This window comes from Alnus glutinosa, chromosome 2, assembly GCF_958979055.1.
Source record: "Alnus glutinosa chromosome 2, dhAlnGlut1.1, whole genome shotgun sequence".
NCBI classification, from domain to species: domain Eukaryota; kingdom Viridiplantae; phylum Streptophyta; class Magnoliopsida; order Fagales; family Betulaceae; genus Alnus; species Alnus glutinosa.
Genome location: NC_084887.1, coordinates 10465540 through 10481953, shown reverse-complemented (window position 1 = coordinate 10481953; position 16414 = coordinate 10465540). Strand labels below are relative to the sequence as shown.

The 16414-nt window shown below is 37.4% G+C and overlaps 1 protein-coding gene across 1 annotated transcript; it reads right to left on the bottom strand.

The window, feature by feature from the left end:
* Positions 1-1548: 1548 nt before the first annotated feature.
* Positions 1549-2972, bottom strand: LOC133861513 (F-box protein At3g07870-like). The gene has a single exon (XM_062297300.1). It carries the CDS (start codon positions 2890-2892, stop codon positions 1732-1734), a length of 1161 nt encoding a protein of 386 aa, XP_062153284.1. The 5' UTR covers positions 2893-2972; the 3' UTR covers positions 1549-1731.
* Between the last annotated feature and the right edge of the window lie 13442 nt (positions 2973-16414).

The following is a 16414-nucleotide window of genomic DNA, read 5'->3' as shown; positions in this document are numbered from 1 at the left end:
ATTTTTTATTATTATTATTATTATTATTATTATTATTATTATTTCACTTTGGCCCTTGGGGTTGGCCGAGCCACCCCAAGCCTAATGGGGGTGGCTCGGGCCAAAACCTAATTTTTTATTATTATTATTATTATTATTATTATTATTATTATTATTATTATTATTTTATTTTATTTTTTTTACTTTGGCCCTTGGGGATGGCTCGGCCACCCCCATAGGCCACGAGGTTGGTTCAACCACCCCAAGCCTAATGGGGGTAGCCGAGCCACCCCCAAGCCAAATGGGGATGGGGGTTGTTTCGGCCACCCCCATTTTGGCCCTTGGGGGTGGTCGAACCAACCTCGTGGCCTAATGGGGGTGGCTCGGGCCAAAACCTAATTTTTTATTATTATTATTATTATTATTATTATTATTTTTTTTTTTTTTTTTTTTTTTTTTTTTTTTTTTTTTTTTTACTTTGGCCCTTGGGGGTGGCTCGGCCACCCCCATAGGCCACGAGGTTGGTTCGACCACCCCAGGCCTAATGGGGGTAGCCGAGCCACCCCCAAGCCAAATGGGGATGGGGGTTGTTTCGGCCACCCCCATTTTGGCCCTTGGGGGTGGTCGAACCACCCCCAAGGGCCATGGGGGTGGTTCAGCCACCCCCATGCGACCCAAAGGGGGTGGCCAGAATATATATATATATATTTTTTATTTTATATATATATAAGAAACCATTAAAATAATAAAAAAAAAAATTGATAACCATGTCAGCGCTGAGGTGTACCACGGGGACAGGTGTCGCGCATGCACGCCAACACCTGTAAGAAGACATGGTGGGATGTTAGTTTTGGACGAGAAATTGGATGGAGGTACAATTTTCGTCTTTTCCCATACCACAAGTATCAAATTTGGTAAAAAATAAAACCGAAATGGCAAAAAATAAAGGTCGTAAAGCACAGGGGCGTATAGGCTATTTAACTCGACTTTTCACAAAGTTTAAATGTTCTTTATCCTTTACAATTTACAATTTTCAAAAAGCCAGTCATTAAATTTATACAACTCACATGAATGTGACTAAAGGTGTGGATTCTGTTTACTTTTTTGGTGTGTTTGTTGTACAACTTAAATGTATAATTCTTACACAATTCAAGACATATCGGTAAGATCCATGCACGTGGATTCCACCATATATGATTCCTACAAATATATCTTGAATTGAATAAAAATTATACATTTAAGTCGTGTAAAAATTATTTCCCTTACTTTTTTTATAAGAATGGAAGAAAGACAAGTAATTGTATTGGAGAATGGGCTTTACTTTTTCAACTGTTTGAACATTACGTTCACACCTAAAAGACTTTTGTTTACGATGACTTCAAGTCCAACGTCTCATTCATTAAAGTCGAGTTGCCATTCCACCTATCTCACCTCAATGACGAAAACGATTGCCATCTGAAATTAAACTCATTAATGATGCATATCAAACAAGCCAACAAGTAAAATTCAAGGAATTATTCAAAAAAAAAAAAAAAAAAAGTAAAATTCAAAGAAAAATATCCAAACACATCTCACGGATTATCGAGTAATTTTATATTAAATACCTATCAAATATCTTTAAAAAAAAAAATAACTCTTAAAATTATTATTTAATCAATCATACACACAACCATAATTTTTATAGTCACTTTATTTTTTTAATGTACACCAATAAACCGGTAACGTAATTGTAAAATTACTCTGGCTTATTAGCTATTCTGTAATCTTAAGCCCTCCCTCGATCGAAGCCGAAATGGGCGTGTAAGCTAAAACTTGCAACGATTCCTTTGCCCCATGATCAACCTCAACATTTCTTACTGTTTGGGTAAAAGGGTCATACAACACCAGCTCCCCTTCGCCGTTCTCCATAAACAACTCGCCGTTCTTCCAAAATCCCAACGGCCATTCCAGACCTGGAAAAGCTTCAATCCTCAGAAGCCGAGTCCACGACTCCTTCACACCAAATTCAAGCAACACCCATATATCAAACAATTTCCCCTCCCATTTGCTTTTATTACGCACAACCACCATCGCAACCGATTCGTTTAGCACCGTCAGAGCCCTCACATCACTGCGCCTCCCAAGAACACTAGCATCCGGCAACGGCGTCGTCCTGAACACCTCCTCGCTCACATCGAAAGCAACAATCTTTTCGTCCTCAACACCACGTAACGTCCACCAGTAACAAACCCCATTTGCATATGCCCACCGTGACCGCGAATTGGGTCCGTTGCAATCGGGCACGTCTCCATCCACGATAAGCTTTCTCCAAGAATCACCGCTTCTTAGCCTATACACCTCCGCCACCCGGTTCAGACGAAGAACCTTCACTCCCCGGTTCGTAATAAAAACCGGCGGATCACGCTCCGGAACATAACGAGTCCGCATAACCACAAACTCATTTAGTTTGTGGTCGAAGCCGAAGCATACAGTGTCCACGTCGTTGGACTCGCAAGGTAGGGCCTTGAGCTCTGAAGTGGCGGGGTTCCAGACAAAGATGTCGCCGCCGGAGAAATAATCAAAGAGACAGAGCAAGCCATTACAGGAACCCACAATGCTAAGCCCACGTGGGCTTCGTATAGGAAGATTTTGAGGAGTTTGAGAGGCGAAGGCAAGGGTTTGGTAGGAGAGGAAAGAGCAAGTCTGCCTTTTGGGAATGGATGGGGCGGTGAGTTTTACGAGAAGGAGCTGATGGGCGGCGGCGGCGGCGGCGGCGGTGAGAATGGAGTGGTTGAGGAGGTTTTTGGATACATAATTGGGTTTGCCGATGAGGGAGAGCCAGGATTTGCAGACGGATCTGAATCGGAGAAGAGACTTTGGAGGCAGCCTGGAAAGGATATTGAGAACCACGTCCTCAGGGAGATAGGTGGACATGGCTGATGAGTGATGGCTCTGCTCCGAATTGGCAGGGTAGTCGCGCTTATGAAGATTTCATTTCCGTGTAAATTATGTATATTATATATAATATTGGGTGAGGAATTTAATATTGATAATTACTTGATTCTGGAACATTTCAGTCTATTCCCTTCCCCTCCCCCTTGTCAGTATGGATAACCAGAAGACTGAAGAAGCCAACCATTTCAGTCGCTATTTTCATTTTACCCCCAACATTTCAGTCTATTCTCCTTTTGTTTTTTTCTTCATATTGAAATGTTTGGGGTAAAATGGAAATAGACTGAAATTTTGGCTTCTAGAAAACTGAAATGTTGGCTTCTTTTTCAGACTTCTCTTCTTACCGACACAAACAGGGGGAGTGGTTTACTAAATTGAGCCTTCATTTACGTGTGAATTATATATACTATGTAATATTGGGTGAGGAATTTAGTATTGATAATGATGTGATTCTGGTACAATGGAATGGGATAGATGAATCAAGGAATTGCTAAAATTACAACAAGTATATAATTAGTGTACAACTTGAAGTGTTGGAGTTCCACCTTAATGTGTTTTGAAGTCGTGCACTTGTAGTGCATGTATCACAGCCCGATGAATTAATGTACATTAACAAATAGGGAAATGCTAAATAGACTACTAATGCATAACTAGTGTACAATCTCAAAACATATTGGGATGGGATCCACTTCTTTTCTTTTCTTTTTCTTCATATTGAAATGTTTGGGGTAAAATGGAAATAGACTGAAATGTTGACTTCTAGAAGCCAACATTTCAGCCTAAATGTTGGCTTCTAGAAAACTGAAATGTTGGCTTCTTTTCCGGACTTCTCTTCTTATCCATGCTGACACAAATAGGGGGAGTGGTTTACTAAATAGAGCCTTCATTTACGTGTAAATTATATATACTATATAATATTGGGTGAGGAATTTAGTATTGATAATGATGTGATTCTGGTACAATGGAATGGGATAGATGAATCAGGGAAATGCTAAAATTACAACAAATACATAATTAGTGTACAACTTGAAGTGTTGGAGTCCCACCTTAATGTGTCTTGAAGTTGTGCACTTGTAGTGCATGTATCACAGCCCGAGGAATTAATATATATTAACAAATAGGGAAATACTAAAAAGACTACTAATGCATAACTAGTGTACAATCTCAAAACATATTGGGGTGAGATCCACACGTCGGGTCCTAATAAGAAACAAATCTCCTATTTAAGCCCAATTATGAAAAGGCTTAAAATCCTATTTAATTTCTCTTTGATTTCAGCCTAATATACATTTAAACTAACATCACTGACGTGATTCTGGTACAATGGAATGGGATAGCTGAATTAACGTTCAATAACAAATAATGCACGACTGTAGTAGTTCAATTGGCTGAGAATTACGCAATGTGAAGCTAAGGTTATTAGTTTAAATCACTTTCTACATCTTGTGTGGACATATAAAAATAAATAAAATAAGAAACAAATTTCCTATTTAAGCCCAATCATGAAAAGGTTTAAAATCCTATTTAATTTCTCTTTGATTTCAGCCTAATATATATGAGTAATGATTCACTACCACCTAAATATACAACTTTTCACCACCTTGCCACATTTTCACCACCTTGTCTATGTGGCAAGGTGGTCCCTCACTTTAATTTATTTTTAAAAAATAAAAAAATTCAAAAAGTAGTGGGGGACCACCTTGCCACATAAGCAAGATGGTGAAAAGTTGTATATTTAGGTGGCATTGAATCATTATTCAATATATATTTAAAATAACATCACTACGTTTGTTGGGAGTGTTGAATCCAAATATTATTCTAATTCATTGTTCGAATTACGAAATTTGACTTTATAAAATAAAATTTAAAAAAATTCAAAAAAATTAAATAAAATACAATTTATTTTTTTAAAAAAATATATTATTCAAATTTATTTGACTTTTTATTCCAACCAACTTATTAATTAATGTTTGTTTGTAAGAATCAACTTATTAATTAATGTTTTTTTTTTCTCTCTCTCTCTGTATTTGAGAAATTAAGATCTTATCAATTGAGATTCCCATCCGGCAAATTATCTTTTCTATTTTCATTCTCTTAAAACCTTTTCACTAAGCAATTTTTTATTTTTTGTTTTTAGCTATTTTCATTCTCTTAAAATAGCTTTTCTAGAATAATTTTATTTACTAATTAATAATAATTACTAATTGTAGTTTGTAAATTGTGTTCTGCCAAGTATCATACAAAACAAAATACACGCAAAGCATCCACCACCCATGAATAGAAAAGCAAACGTCACTGGGGACGATTCTCGGTCTAATTAAAATGCGAAAAGTCAAACATACCTATCCTTTCACAACACATAATTTAACAACTGTAGATTGTTTTTGTCTTTTCACAAACCTCTAAATGGATATTAGAAAAGGAAAGGTTGGACTAACCTGTCACCGACAGGCATCTCACCGACAACTTCGTTTTTGGAGTAACGAAAGTTTGACACTTGTCAGAACCAAACCCACGGGTTCACAGAAACATCCACCATTCCGATTACCGGGGGCTATGCGACAATGAAAATTAGTGTTAATTTTTAAACGGATTAATATAGAAAAAATTGTACCGTTGGTCCCTGTGGTATGCCATAATTATTTTTCACTCCTTACGGTTTAAAAAGTTCATGAGAGGTCTTCGTGGTATGCAATAATTACAAATTGATCCCTAGCGTCAAATTCGGTTAAAACTTTTAACAGATTCCGTTAAATGCCACGTCAGCGACACGAGTTGCCAATAAGATGGCGACACGTGTCCATCTTAATAAAAAAATATAAATGTATTAAAAAATAAATAAAAATACATGTTTTTTTTAGGAGTGGCCCAACCACCCTTTCAGCTTTTTTTTTTGTTTTGTTTTTTTTTTTTTTGAATTTTAATTTTATTCTTTTAAAAAAAATAAGTATTTTTATTTATTTTTTAATAAATTTATATTTTTTTTATTAAGATGGATATTGGCGACACGTGTCGTTAACGTGACATTTTACGGAATCTGTTAAAAATTTTAACAGAATTTGACGCTAGGGATCGATTTGTAATTATTACATACCACGATGACCTCCTATTAACTTTTTAAACCACAGGGAGTGAAAAATAATTATGGCATACCACAGGGACCAACGGTGCAATTTCTCCATTAATATATGAGAAGTGTTATATTTATTAATTATTGGGAATAATCTTATTAAAGTCAAATAGGGGTAATAGAAAATTTAAAATTTTAATTTTTCTCTTTTTTGGCTGCAATTTTTTGAAGGTTTAAAAAACAAATTAAATTTTTTCTTAGTCAAACTTCTTGGAAGATTTGAAGTTTTTTTTTTTCTTAAAAAAAAAAAAAAAAAAATTCTAATGACTTGAATATTTACTCACAATGGGCTAGAGGGTCAAATCCGTATAATAGTGTGCACATGCTCAAAATTCTTCATCCTTTTTTCACATGACAACATAATTAACAATGTATTTTAAATAAATCATTTCTCAAATACTAGGGCACACTACATATTGTGCAAGAGAAATCATGTACGTCAAAAATGCATAATATATATCATGGAAATTGTTAGTATTTTATGTTGGCAACATTCTGGTTGACAAAAATATTTTATTTAACGGTTGCATTTTAAACAGGTTTATCGGTTTTATTCAAAGTCTTCAAGTTATATGGACAATATTCGTTTCAAGCAATGTGATTGGTCACAAGTTTCTAGAAGATGTCCAAGAAGATTTCATACAAATTTTCAAGTCAGATGAACCGGTTCCTGTGCAACCGTTTGGATGGGCCTTTGAAGGAATCCGGACGCCCCTCATTGTCTAGAAGCTTCAGCGTTGAAGACGTACGGACATCAAAGCAACACTATCCTATACCGTCCGAACACTACCCAGCGTTCCAGAATATTCCGGGTTTCCTTTACGAACGCGAAAAGAAGTGACAGTGAAGACCGTTCGGACGCTCGGCCAAGCCGTCCAGACGTGGTCCTATTATTGGAAGAATCGCACTATTCTGGAAAGGCGGTCATAGAAGATCGTCCTGACTAGGCTAACTTCTGTTCGGACGCTCCACAGCCAGAGTCCTAATTTGTCTAGAATTAGGTTTTTTGAAGCCTATAAATAGATGGTTCTAGGCTTATTATTTGTAAGAACTCATTATAGAATTCCATAGTACTTAGAGAGGGTGTTTATTAAGAATTGAAGATCTGCTAGCTCTCTAGCCATTGTCTCTGTGTGTGTGTGTGTGTGTGTAACAGATATATTAGTTAATGGGCCACCTAGTAGTTTAACGGGCCTTGGCCTTATTAGTTAGTGGCCTATTAGTTTAGTGGCCTTTAGGTGGGTCTATATTGTTAAAAATTATTGACTTCTAATTTAACCAAGTGTGTGTGTGTGTTTGTGTGCAGCAAAATATCTTAAATGCGGAATTTAAATAAGACAAGATATTTGTTACGAATTGAAAACTCAGTGAAGAGAAAAACTATTCCGGGGTAGCCAAACCCAAGAAATCAACTATCCAAAAACAAAGCTAGTTACAAGATACTCGTACTCACATACCCTTATGCAGTAGTCATACCTTTAACTCTGACACGAAACCCATCGTGAACGCTTCTCAACCAGATCTTCTACCTAAATGAGTTTTTGATGGATTCCTTTACCTTAGAGTCAAACCCTAAGATAGACTTTACACGAACAAGGAGCACACACCGGCAACGGCTTGAGAGCTAGCGCATCTTCGATTCTCCCTAAACACCCTCTCAAAGTACTATGAAATTCGATACTGAATTCATACAATTTACAAGCCTAGAGCCCTCTATTTATAAGCTTAAAGGAATCCTAAATCTGTTCAAAATTGGACTCTGACTGCAGACTGTCCGGACGGAAGTTAGCCTCGTCCGGAAGGTCTTCTGCAACCGCCTTTCAGTGCAATTCTGGAGGCCGTCTGGACGCTACCCTCTTTCCGTCTGGATGGTGGGCCGTCTGGACGTTTCTATTGGCTGTCCAGACATTCAAGTTGTAGGATTTTTTTCTTAGCTTTCTAACAACACCAATTTCGTCTCAATCTGATACTCGAGCAGAGAGTTATGATAAAAATACTGAGACGTGTGCAGAAATCTTCCTGGGAACCTGAAAAGCGTCCGAACGATGTTGCCCTTCTGTCCAGACGGTTGCTATTTCCTGATCCGTGTCTGAACATGAAACCCAACTCCGAGTAGAAATTGGAGAAGCTTGACCTAGCATCCAGACGGTGTTGCCCTTCTGTCCGGATGTCTTCAACGCGGAAGCTTCTAGACATTGTACGGAGTCTGGACGCCTTCAAAGGCCCGTCCGAACGGTTGCATAGGAATCGGTTGTTCTAACTTGGAAATTGCATGGAATCTTCATGGACATCTTCTTAGAAACTTGTGACCATACACATGGCATGAAATGAGACACCGTCCGTATTACTTGAAGACTCTGAATAGAATCGATAATCTTGTTAAAAAGCAACCGTTACATAAAGTGTTTTTATCAACCAGAATGTTGCCAATATAAAATACTAACAAACTCCCCATTTGGCCATTCTGGGACAAAAAAGCACTTGACCGGTTTGGAAATACATTCCCGGTCCAAAACAAAAAATACTCCCCCTTTTTGTTTCAAAAGGACAAAGGGTAAACAGAGTATAAGAGAAAAACCACAATTACTTAAATTCAAAACAACAAGAATAATAGTAAAGTGTCTCATCAAAAACTCAAATTATCATAAGAGGAAACCAAAAAACCTCAAGATATCACATTTTCTGAATTTGAGCCACTTCGGCTTCTTGCTCCTGAAGCCGGGAAACCATAGACTGAAAATTTTCAGTTACTTGACTCTTCTAACCCGAAACTGATCATCCACAGAAAGAAATCCTCTAGACAAGTGGTCTACAAGATGATAAAGAAGATTCACCACTGAATCTCTAGTTGATGCAGATCTTAGAAGAAAAGGTTACGGAAGACTCTGTATAAGCAGGGGGAATTAACTCATCAAAAATTTGAGATCTTTGGAACATATGATTTCAACATTGGTCTGTTTTCCAAAGAGCCCTTTGTCTGACACTATACTGGAAGCCACCGGACAACATATTCCTGAAAATATTTAAACAGAAATCTATCCAAAAATAACACCACAAGGAAATATTAGATCCTGTTAGTTTCAAAAAGAATGTGGTATTATGATGGCTATCAATTGGATGCATAAAGAAATACAAAGTAGATATAGCAATCCAAAAGACACAGATTAGTAATATCCATCCAGCATAAAGACAAAAAGATATTCATGCACAATCTCTCAAATCATAATCAATTAAAGATTCCAATATTCAAAAAAGAACCAAAGCTTAAGAGAATAAGGTAAATCAAAGGAAATACCTGGGAATGAGAAAATATGTGCAGAGAATGACAAAATCTAGGGATCAGTCCAAGAGAAAACACACACAATACAACATGATAGAACAGGCAAAAAGTAGTGTGTGTGTTTGGCAGAGAAAACAAAAAGCTCGCGTCCAGACGTGGTACATCCTCGTCCGGACGGCATGCTGTCAGATAAGAGATCGACAGAGCCGAGCACGTCTGGACGCAAGAACATGTTCGTCCGGACACTTCACACTAGAAGCTGAAAAAAAGAGGAAAATATGCAGAAAATTTTTTTTCCTAACGTTAGCTTCAGAACACACATGTATAAATAACTGATGAAACAGTTAAATAGCATTTCAAAAATATACCAAGATATAATTGAGAGTTAAGAGTCAATAAGCACAAAAATTTTCCTGCAAATAAAAATTTTTCAATAGTAAAAGTAACTCATGCAATGCGTGTGTGTTTGAAAACTTTCTCAATAAGGTATGAAGTTCATTGATATAACTTAAAGCAACTAGATTTTCTAAATAAGAGAGAAAATCAATGTTAGATCAGTCAAAAGTCAAACCTTATTTTACTAGGGCCTAGCCACCCTCATCTGATACACTCTCTCTAAGCTGCAACACTTTTTCTTTTACATCGTCCTTTAGTGACCGTCTATTTCCGCAATGATTTGGTCAATGACTGTTTCTATATGGACAAGTTTAAGAACAGATTTATAGTACAAAAGCAGTGGATCTTTTTATTTATCCATATTTATTTAGTTTTGAATTTTTTTTATCACTTGGTGCTGCAACCTAGAAAAAATGTCAGAATTTATGGGTTCTAGGTTCAACTAGCGAGTTGGTCAATTTGACTATCTTAGCAAAAAAATCTCTCTCTTTAGAATTTCTAGAAGCTAAAAAGTCAGAGAGCAAAAATGTACCTTAGGAGAGCTTTGGATAGTGCACAATTTTTCATCGCATGAGAAAAGCAACTATCTAGTATTAAGATGAGCAGGAAAACTTAGCAGATATCAGACATAAACTCTCAATCATATATAAGCATACTCAATTAATGCACAATGAACTGAGATATCAGACAAAAATACATACAATATCTCAAAAACAACTCTAAAAAAAAAAAAAAAAATTCTACATCTTCTCCCCCAATTTTTTTTTGTTGAAAACAATAAAATAAAAAAAAAAAAAACAAAAATTACATGCTTATGGAAAATGAAATGACATCTAGTCCTAGCATGTAAGGTAAAATCAAATCTGTCCTCAGGGAGAGAGGTTTAGAAATACCAAGACAGAAAAGCAGCCGCCCAACGTGCTTTAACTGTAATCCCCAAAAAAATATCTGCAGAAGTTTCTCAAGACAACAATAGAAAATATGGGGATAGAATAAATGGTTCCTTAAATAGAATGTAAGGCACATATAGGATTTAGGAACCAAAATCCTAGGCATGGTAAGAGTTCACCTCTATTAGGTGAGTCCACTCCCCCTCAAGGGGTGAATGGTCTCATCATTCCTGATTCATACCTGCTTGACCCGTGGTGGTGGTGTTGGTTTGCAGATCTTGTTCATGTTGTCCATTCTTCTTAGCATACATTGCATTAGGCTCAGCAACCCTTCATAGCCGTGGTTGTGAAGGGTTGCTAATGGGCTTCTGTGGCTTTCTCTTGTAGCGCCTTGAATTGTTCTTCTTTGATTTGCTACTCTGATTGGTAGGAATCAACTTCAGTTGTCGCTGCTGATGCCGTGGAGCTTGGAATGTAGTTGGAGGTAGAGTGCTTGATGTTGCTCTTATTGTGAAGGGTTGCTAATGGGCTTCTGCGGCTTTCTCTTGTAGCGCCTTGAATCGTTCTTCTTTGATTTTCCACTCTGATTGGTAGGAATCCACTTAAGCTGTCGCTGCTGATGTCGTGGAGCCTGGAATGTAGTTGGAGGTAGAGTGCCTGATGTAGCTCTTATTGGCAGCTCCTTCTGAACCTTCGACTTCTGAGCCTGAAGATGTGGACATTTGGGTCGAATGTGACTGGTGATACCGCAGTGATGACAGGTGAGCAGGCTTCTTTTGTTGGAATGCTGCTTGACTTTCTCTGCAGAAATATGGTTAGTATTCTTACAAACAATATTGTCCTTACCTTTTATATGTCTCCTACGTGGAGGGGCATATTTTGATGAGGAAGAATCTTCAACTTCACTTTTCCTCAGAGCATCCTGCTTAATCCAAGGCCTGTGGGATTTCAACAAATAACAATTTGGCTTAATGTGACCAATCTTCCCACAATTATGACACTTAGGAATAAACTTACCTTGTATTCCTGATTCCTTTAAGTTAGGCATCACATGATTAGTTAAGCAAGATTGATCTAAACAAGCTATATCTTCTATCACAGGCTTAATATCAATAGAATCTAATTCAAAATCAGAAGCATGTGAAGTAGAAGTACTTAAATCATTAACAATTAAATCAGGCTTGTTAGAAATATCTGCATGAATACAAAGCATGCTTTTCAAAATTTACTAGAGAATTTTCCAAGAGATCATCTGATTCTTTTAATTTATTCTCTAGTGCATCAACAATATCAAAAAGCATAGTATTCTCAGATTTCAAAGAGTCAATCAAAACATGTAATTCAGATAATTGTAAAATCAAAAACTCTTTTTCTTGCTTAATCTTCTTGAGTTCTCTATTGGATTTTTTTGAAGAGTTTATCTATCAAAATGGTATCTTTAGAGAAATCATAACAATCATCTTCAGAAAACTCAGGAAGATTTATGTTAGAAGAAGTTATGGATCACACTCAAGAAATAAATCTAAAACACAAGTGTAACCTACTCTGATACCAATTAAAAATAAATATTGACTTCCTAATTTAACCAAGTGTGTGTGTTTGTGTGCAACAAAATATCTTAAATGCGGAATTTAAATAAGACAAGATATTTGTTACGAAGTAGAAACTCTATGAAAAGAAAAACCACTCCGGGGCAGCCAAACCCAGGAAATCCACTATCCAAAAACAAAGCTAGTTACAAGACACTCGTAGTCACATACCCTTATGCAGTAGTCATACCTTTAACTCTGACACGAAGCCCATCGTGAACGCTTCCCAACCAGATATTCTACCTGAAGGGATTTTTGATGAATTCCTTTACCTTAAGGCCGACCCCTAAGATAGACTTTACACGAACAACAAGCACACACCGGCAACGGCTTGAGAGCTAGCGGATCTTCGATTCTCTCTAAACACCCTCTCAAAGCACTATTGAATTCGATACTGAATTCATACAATTTACAAGCCTAAAGCCCTCTATTTTATAGGCTTAAAGAAACCCTACATCTGCTCAAAATTGAAATCTAACTGGGGACCGTCTGGACGAACTGTCCGAACGGAAATTAGCCTCGTCTAGACGGTCTTCTGCGGCAGCCTTTCAGAAACAACACAATTCTGGAGGTTGTCCGGATGCTACTCTCTTTCCATTCGGATGGTGGGCCATCTGGACGTTTCTATTGGCTGTCCAAACATTTAAGTTGTAGGATTTGTTCTTAGCTTTCCAACAACACCAATTTTGTCTCAATATAATATTCGAGCAAAGAGTTATGATAAAAATACTGAGACGTGTGCATAAATCTTTTTGGAAACCTGAAAAGCATCCGGACGGTGTTGCCATTCCGTTCGGACGGTTGCTGTTTCCTGATCCATGTCTGAACATGAAATCCAACTCTGAGTAGAAATTGAAAAAGCTTGACCTAGCATCCAGACGGTGTTGCCCTTCCGTCCGGATGTATTCAACGTTGAAGCTTCTAGACACTGTAGGGCATTTGGACGCCTTCAAAGGCTCGTCCGGACGATTGCATAGGAATCGGTTGTTCTGACTTGGAAGTTGCATAGAATCTTCTTGGACATCTTCTTAGAAACTTGTGACCATACACATGGCATGAAATGAGACACTGTCCATATTACTTGAAGACTCTGAATAGAACCGATAATCTTATTAAAAAGCAATTGTTACATAAAGTGTTTTTGTCAACCAGAATGTTGCCAATATAAAATACTAACATATATAAACAAGACTAGTTAAATGTTTTAGGGATGAAAATTAGTATCCAGTCTTTAGACTAAATGGAGGGAGAGCTCCTCGAAATGCTCATGGAGGTAGGCACCCTTGAAGTTGCCATATCTGTAATTTTCCATTGATTTAGTGTTAATTTCATTTCCAGATTCATCACCTATCTCTTCTTCCATTACCTTCCTCAGTTCATCATCAATTCAATCCCATTCCAATTTTGTTTTACAATTCTGAAATATAAACCCTAAATTCCTAAACAGATAATAAATCTATTACAAGTGGTATCAGAGCCCTAGATCTATGGGGAAAATTGTTCTGATTTTGTTTTGATCTTGAAATTTTCTTTTCTGCGATGCAACCAATCCGATCGACGCAGGTATACTCTGCCAATGGACTCTGTGGATGGCACGATGGATTTGCTGGATTTTACCTAGTGGTCTTTTGAGTTCTAGAGCATGAACGGAAGAAGCAAGAAGCCGAGCAGAAGTTTCAAGAAGCCGAGCAGCAACAGAGGTATCAAGAAATCACTAATCTGCTAGCTGAAATGAGAGCACAAAATCAGCAATGGAGTTCACAGCGTGCCAGAGCTCCAAAATTCCCTCAACTTGATAGTTATGATCTAGAGGAGTGGTGCTGTCGTGCTAAAGAGTACTTTGCATACCACCGCACTCTGGATGAGCATCGCGTTTCCCTTTCCGCCTTCCATTTGGAAGGTACGATTAGAGAGATGTAGTGGTTCCAGGACATAAGATGGAGGAAACGTGTGACTACTTGGGACGAATTTGTTCGAATTCTTCACTCAAGATATTCGGTTCCTGAGAAGGTAGAAGAACATGACACCTTCAAGAACGAAGATGAAGAAAAGGAAGATGATGCAGCCACACAAACACTCACTCCAGAATCTGTACCAGATCCAATTGAAGATTCAAAACAAATCATAACTCCAGAACCGGATCCGGCTGAAGCTACACAACACAAAATAATTCCAACCACAAATCCGGCTCAAGACACAAACCACATCCAAATTCCAGAACCCGTGCAAGCTGGAAATATAGGCCAAACAGAAATTCCAACAACATCTCCACTAATTCCTAAACCAAAAACTTCAGAATCTATCGTGTAGATGTCATTTTCAGATCTGAGAGTACCTATTGTGCTTCTATCTCAATCCTCCACTATGGATGCGGTGGATGTTGTTCTTTTCAAACACCGTTGGTGTTGGAAATGTGTGAAAAAATAAGGGGATGTGGCGGCTGAAGCAGACGCGCCGACATGCCGCTGTCGCCGGACAGAGAACCGGAGGTCCGAGAAATCAGGTTGGGGGCGGACAACTTGGACCGGCACCACCACCAGTGCTTTTCTCTTGTACAACTTCAGCTTGGACGTGAAGCAGGATGAGGAAAAGACGACCATCGACCTGATAGAAGAGCTTAGAAGCTATGACGTGGCTGGATGCATGGATCACTTGACTGGGGAAGAACATTATGGGATTATATTTTTAAATAAACTGCACCTTGTGGGCAAGGTGCTTAAAGGGGTCGGTATTGTAACAGATATAGTAGTTAATAGGCTGCCTTAGTAATATAATGGGCCTTGGCATTATTAGTTAATGGCCTATTAGTTTAGTGGCCTTTAGGTGAGTCTATATAAACAAGACTAGCTAAATGTTTTAGGCATGAAAATTGGTATCCAGTCTTTAGACTAAATGGAGGGAGAGCTCCTCGAAATGCTCACAGAGGTAGGCACCCTCGAAGTTGCCATATCTGTAATTTTCCATTGATTCAGTGTTAATTTCATTTCCAAATTCATCATCTATCTTTTCTTCCATTACCTTCCTCAGTTCATCATCAATTCAATCCCATCCAATTTCATTTAACAATTTTGAAATATAAACCCTAAATTCCTAAACAGATGATAAATCTGTTACAGTGTGTTCTTTATTCGTGTGAAGTCTATCTTAGAGGTCGACCCTAAAGTAAAGGATTTCATCAAAGACCCCTTCAAGTAGAAGACTTGGTTGGGAAGCGTTCATGATGAGCTTCATGTTATAATTAAAAGTATGACTATTGCAATAAGTTTTGTGAGTACGAGTGCTTTGTAACTTGCTTTGTCTTTGAATAGTGGATTTCCTAGGTTTGGTTGTCCCGGAGTAATTTTTTTCTTCACGGAGTTTCCACTTCGTCAACAAATATCTTGTTTTTTTTTTCGCATTTAAGATATTTTGTTGCGCATAAACACACACTTGGTATTTAGAAGTCATATATTTATTTTTCAAAAATATTAATGCTAAATAAAAATTATTCTTGCCTTCTCATGGATGATTACTTACCTCATACAGTAATATCTAAGTTGGACTTTCTAAAATGTCAAGCTCTTTGTTGGTCAAATTTTATACCTATTATTAGTCACTCTCCTAAATCAAAAACCCTAATTTCACTTAAAAACTTTAATCTTATTTTCTAACATTCACCGGTCGATCACTGTCAAGGAACCGATCTATCAGTAGTCAGGCATAGATCGATCACTGAGCAGGGACCAGTCTATTGCTGACTGCACATAATCAATTTTGGGTATTTTCTCAATCCAAGTTTCAAAATTTACAAAATCCACTCGTTCCTAGTGTGTCATGAGGTCCTAAAGGTACATACTTTACAAGCTTTGAACATATTTGCGTTTTGAATATTCTAGCTTTAACACCAAATCCTTAAAGTTATCAACTTTGCTTCCCATTTAGTTTCTTAATCAACATTAACTCACGAAATAGGTTATTTGTGTGTCATAACACTGATCTAGTCTTAACCATGATTATCTAGTCATAAAATTTCGTGTGGTCCAAAAGGTCAACACCCTTTCTCCACAAATAAATATTTCTAATTTGATCTACACTTTTAACTTGTTAAACAACATTTAATTGAACTGTAAACTTAACAAACATAAAATAGATATTGGAGTTTCAGATTTTATATCTTGTCGAAGTAGATTCCCTCTCCTTAACCTCATAGAACCATAAAAATGGCTCATTTCTCTCTCTC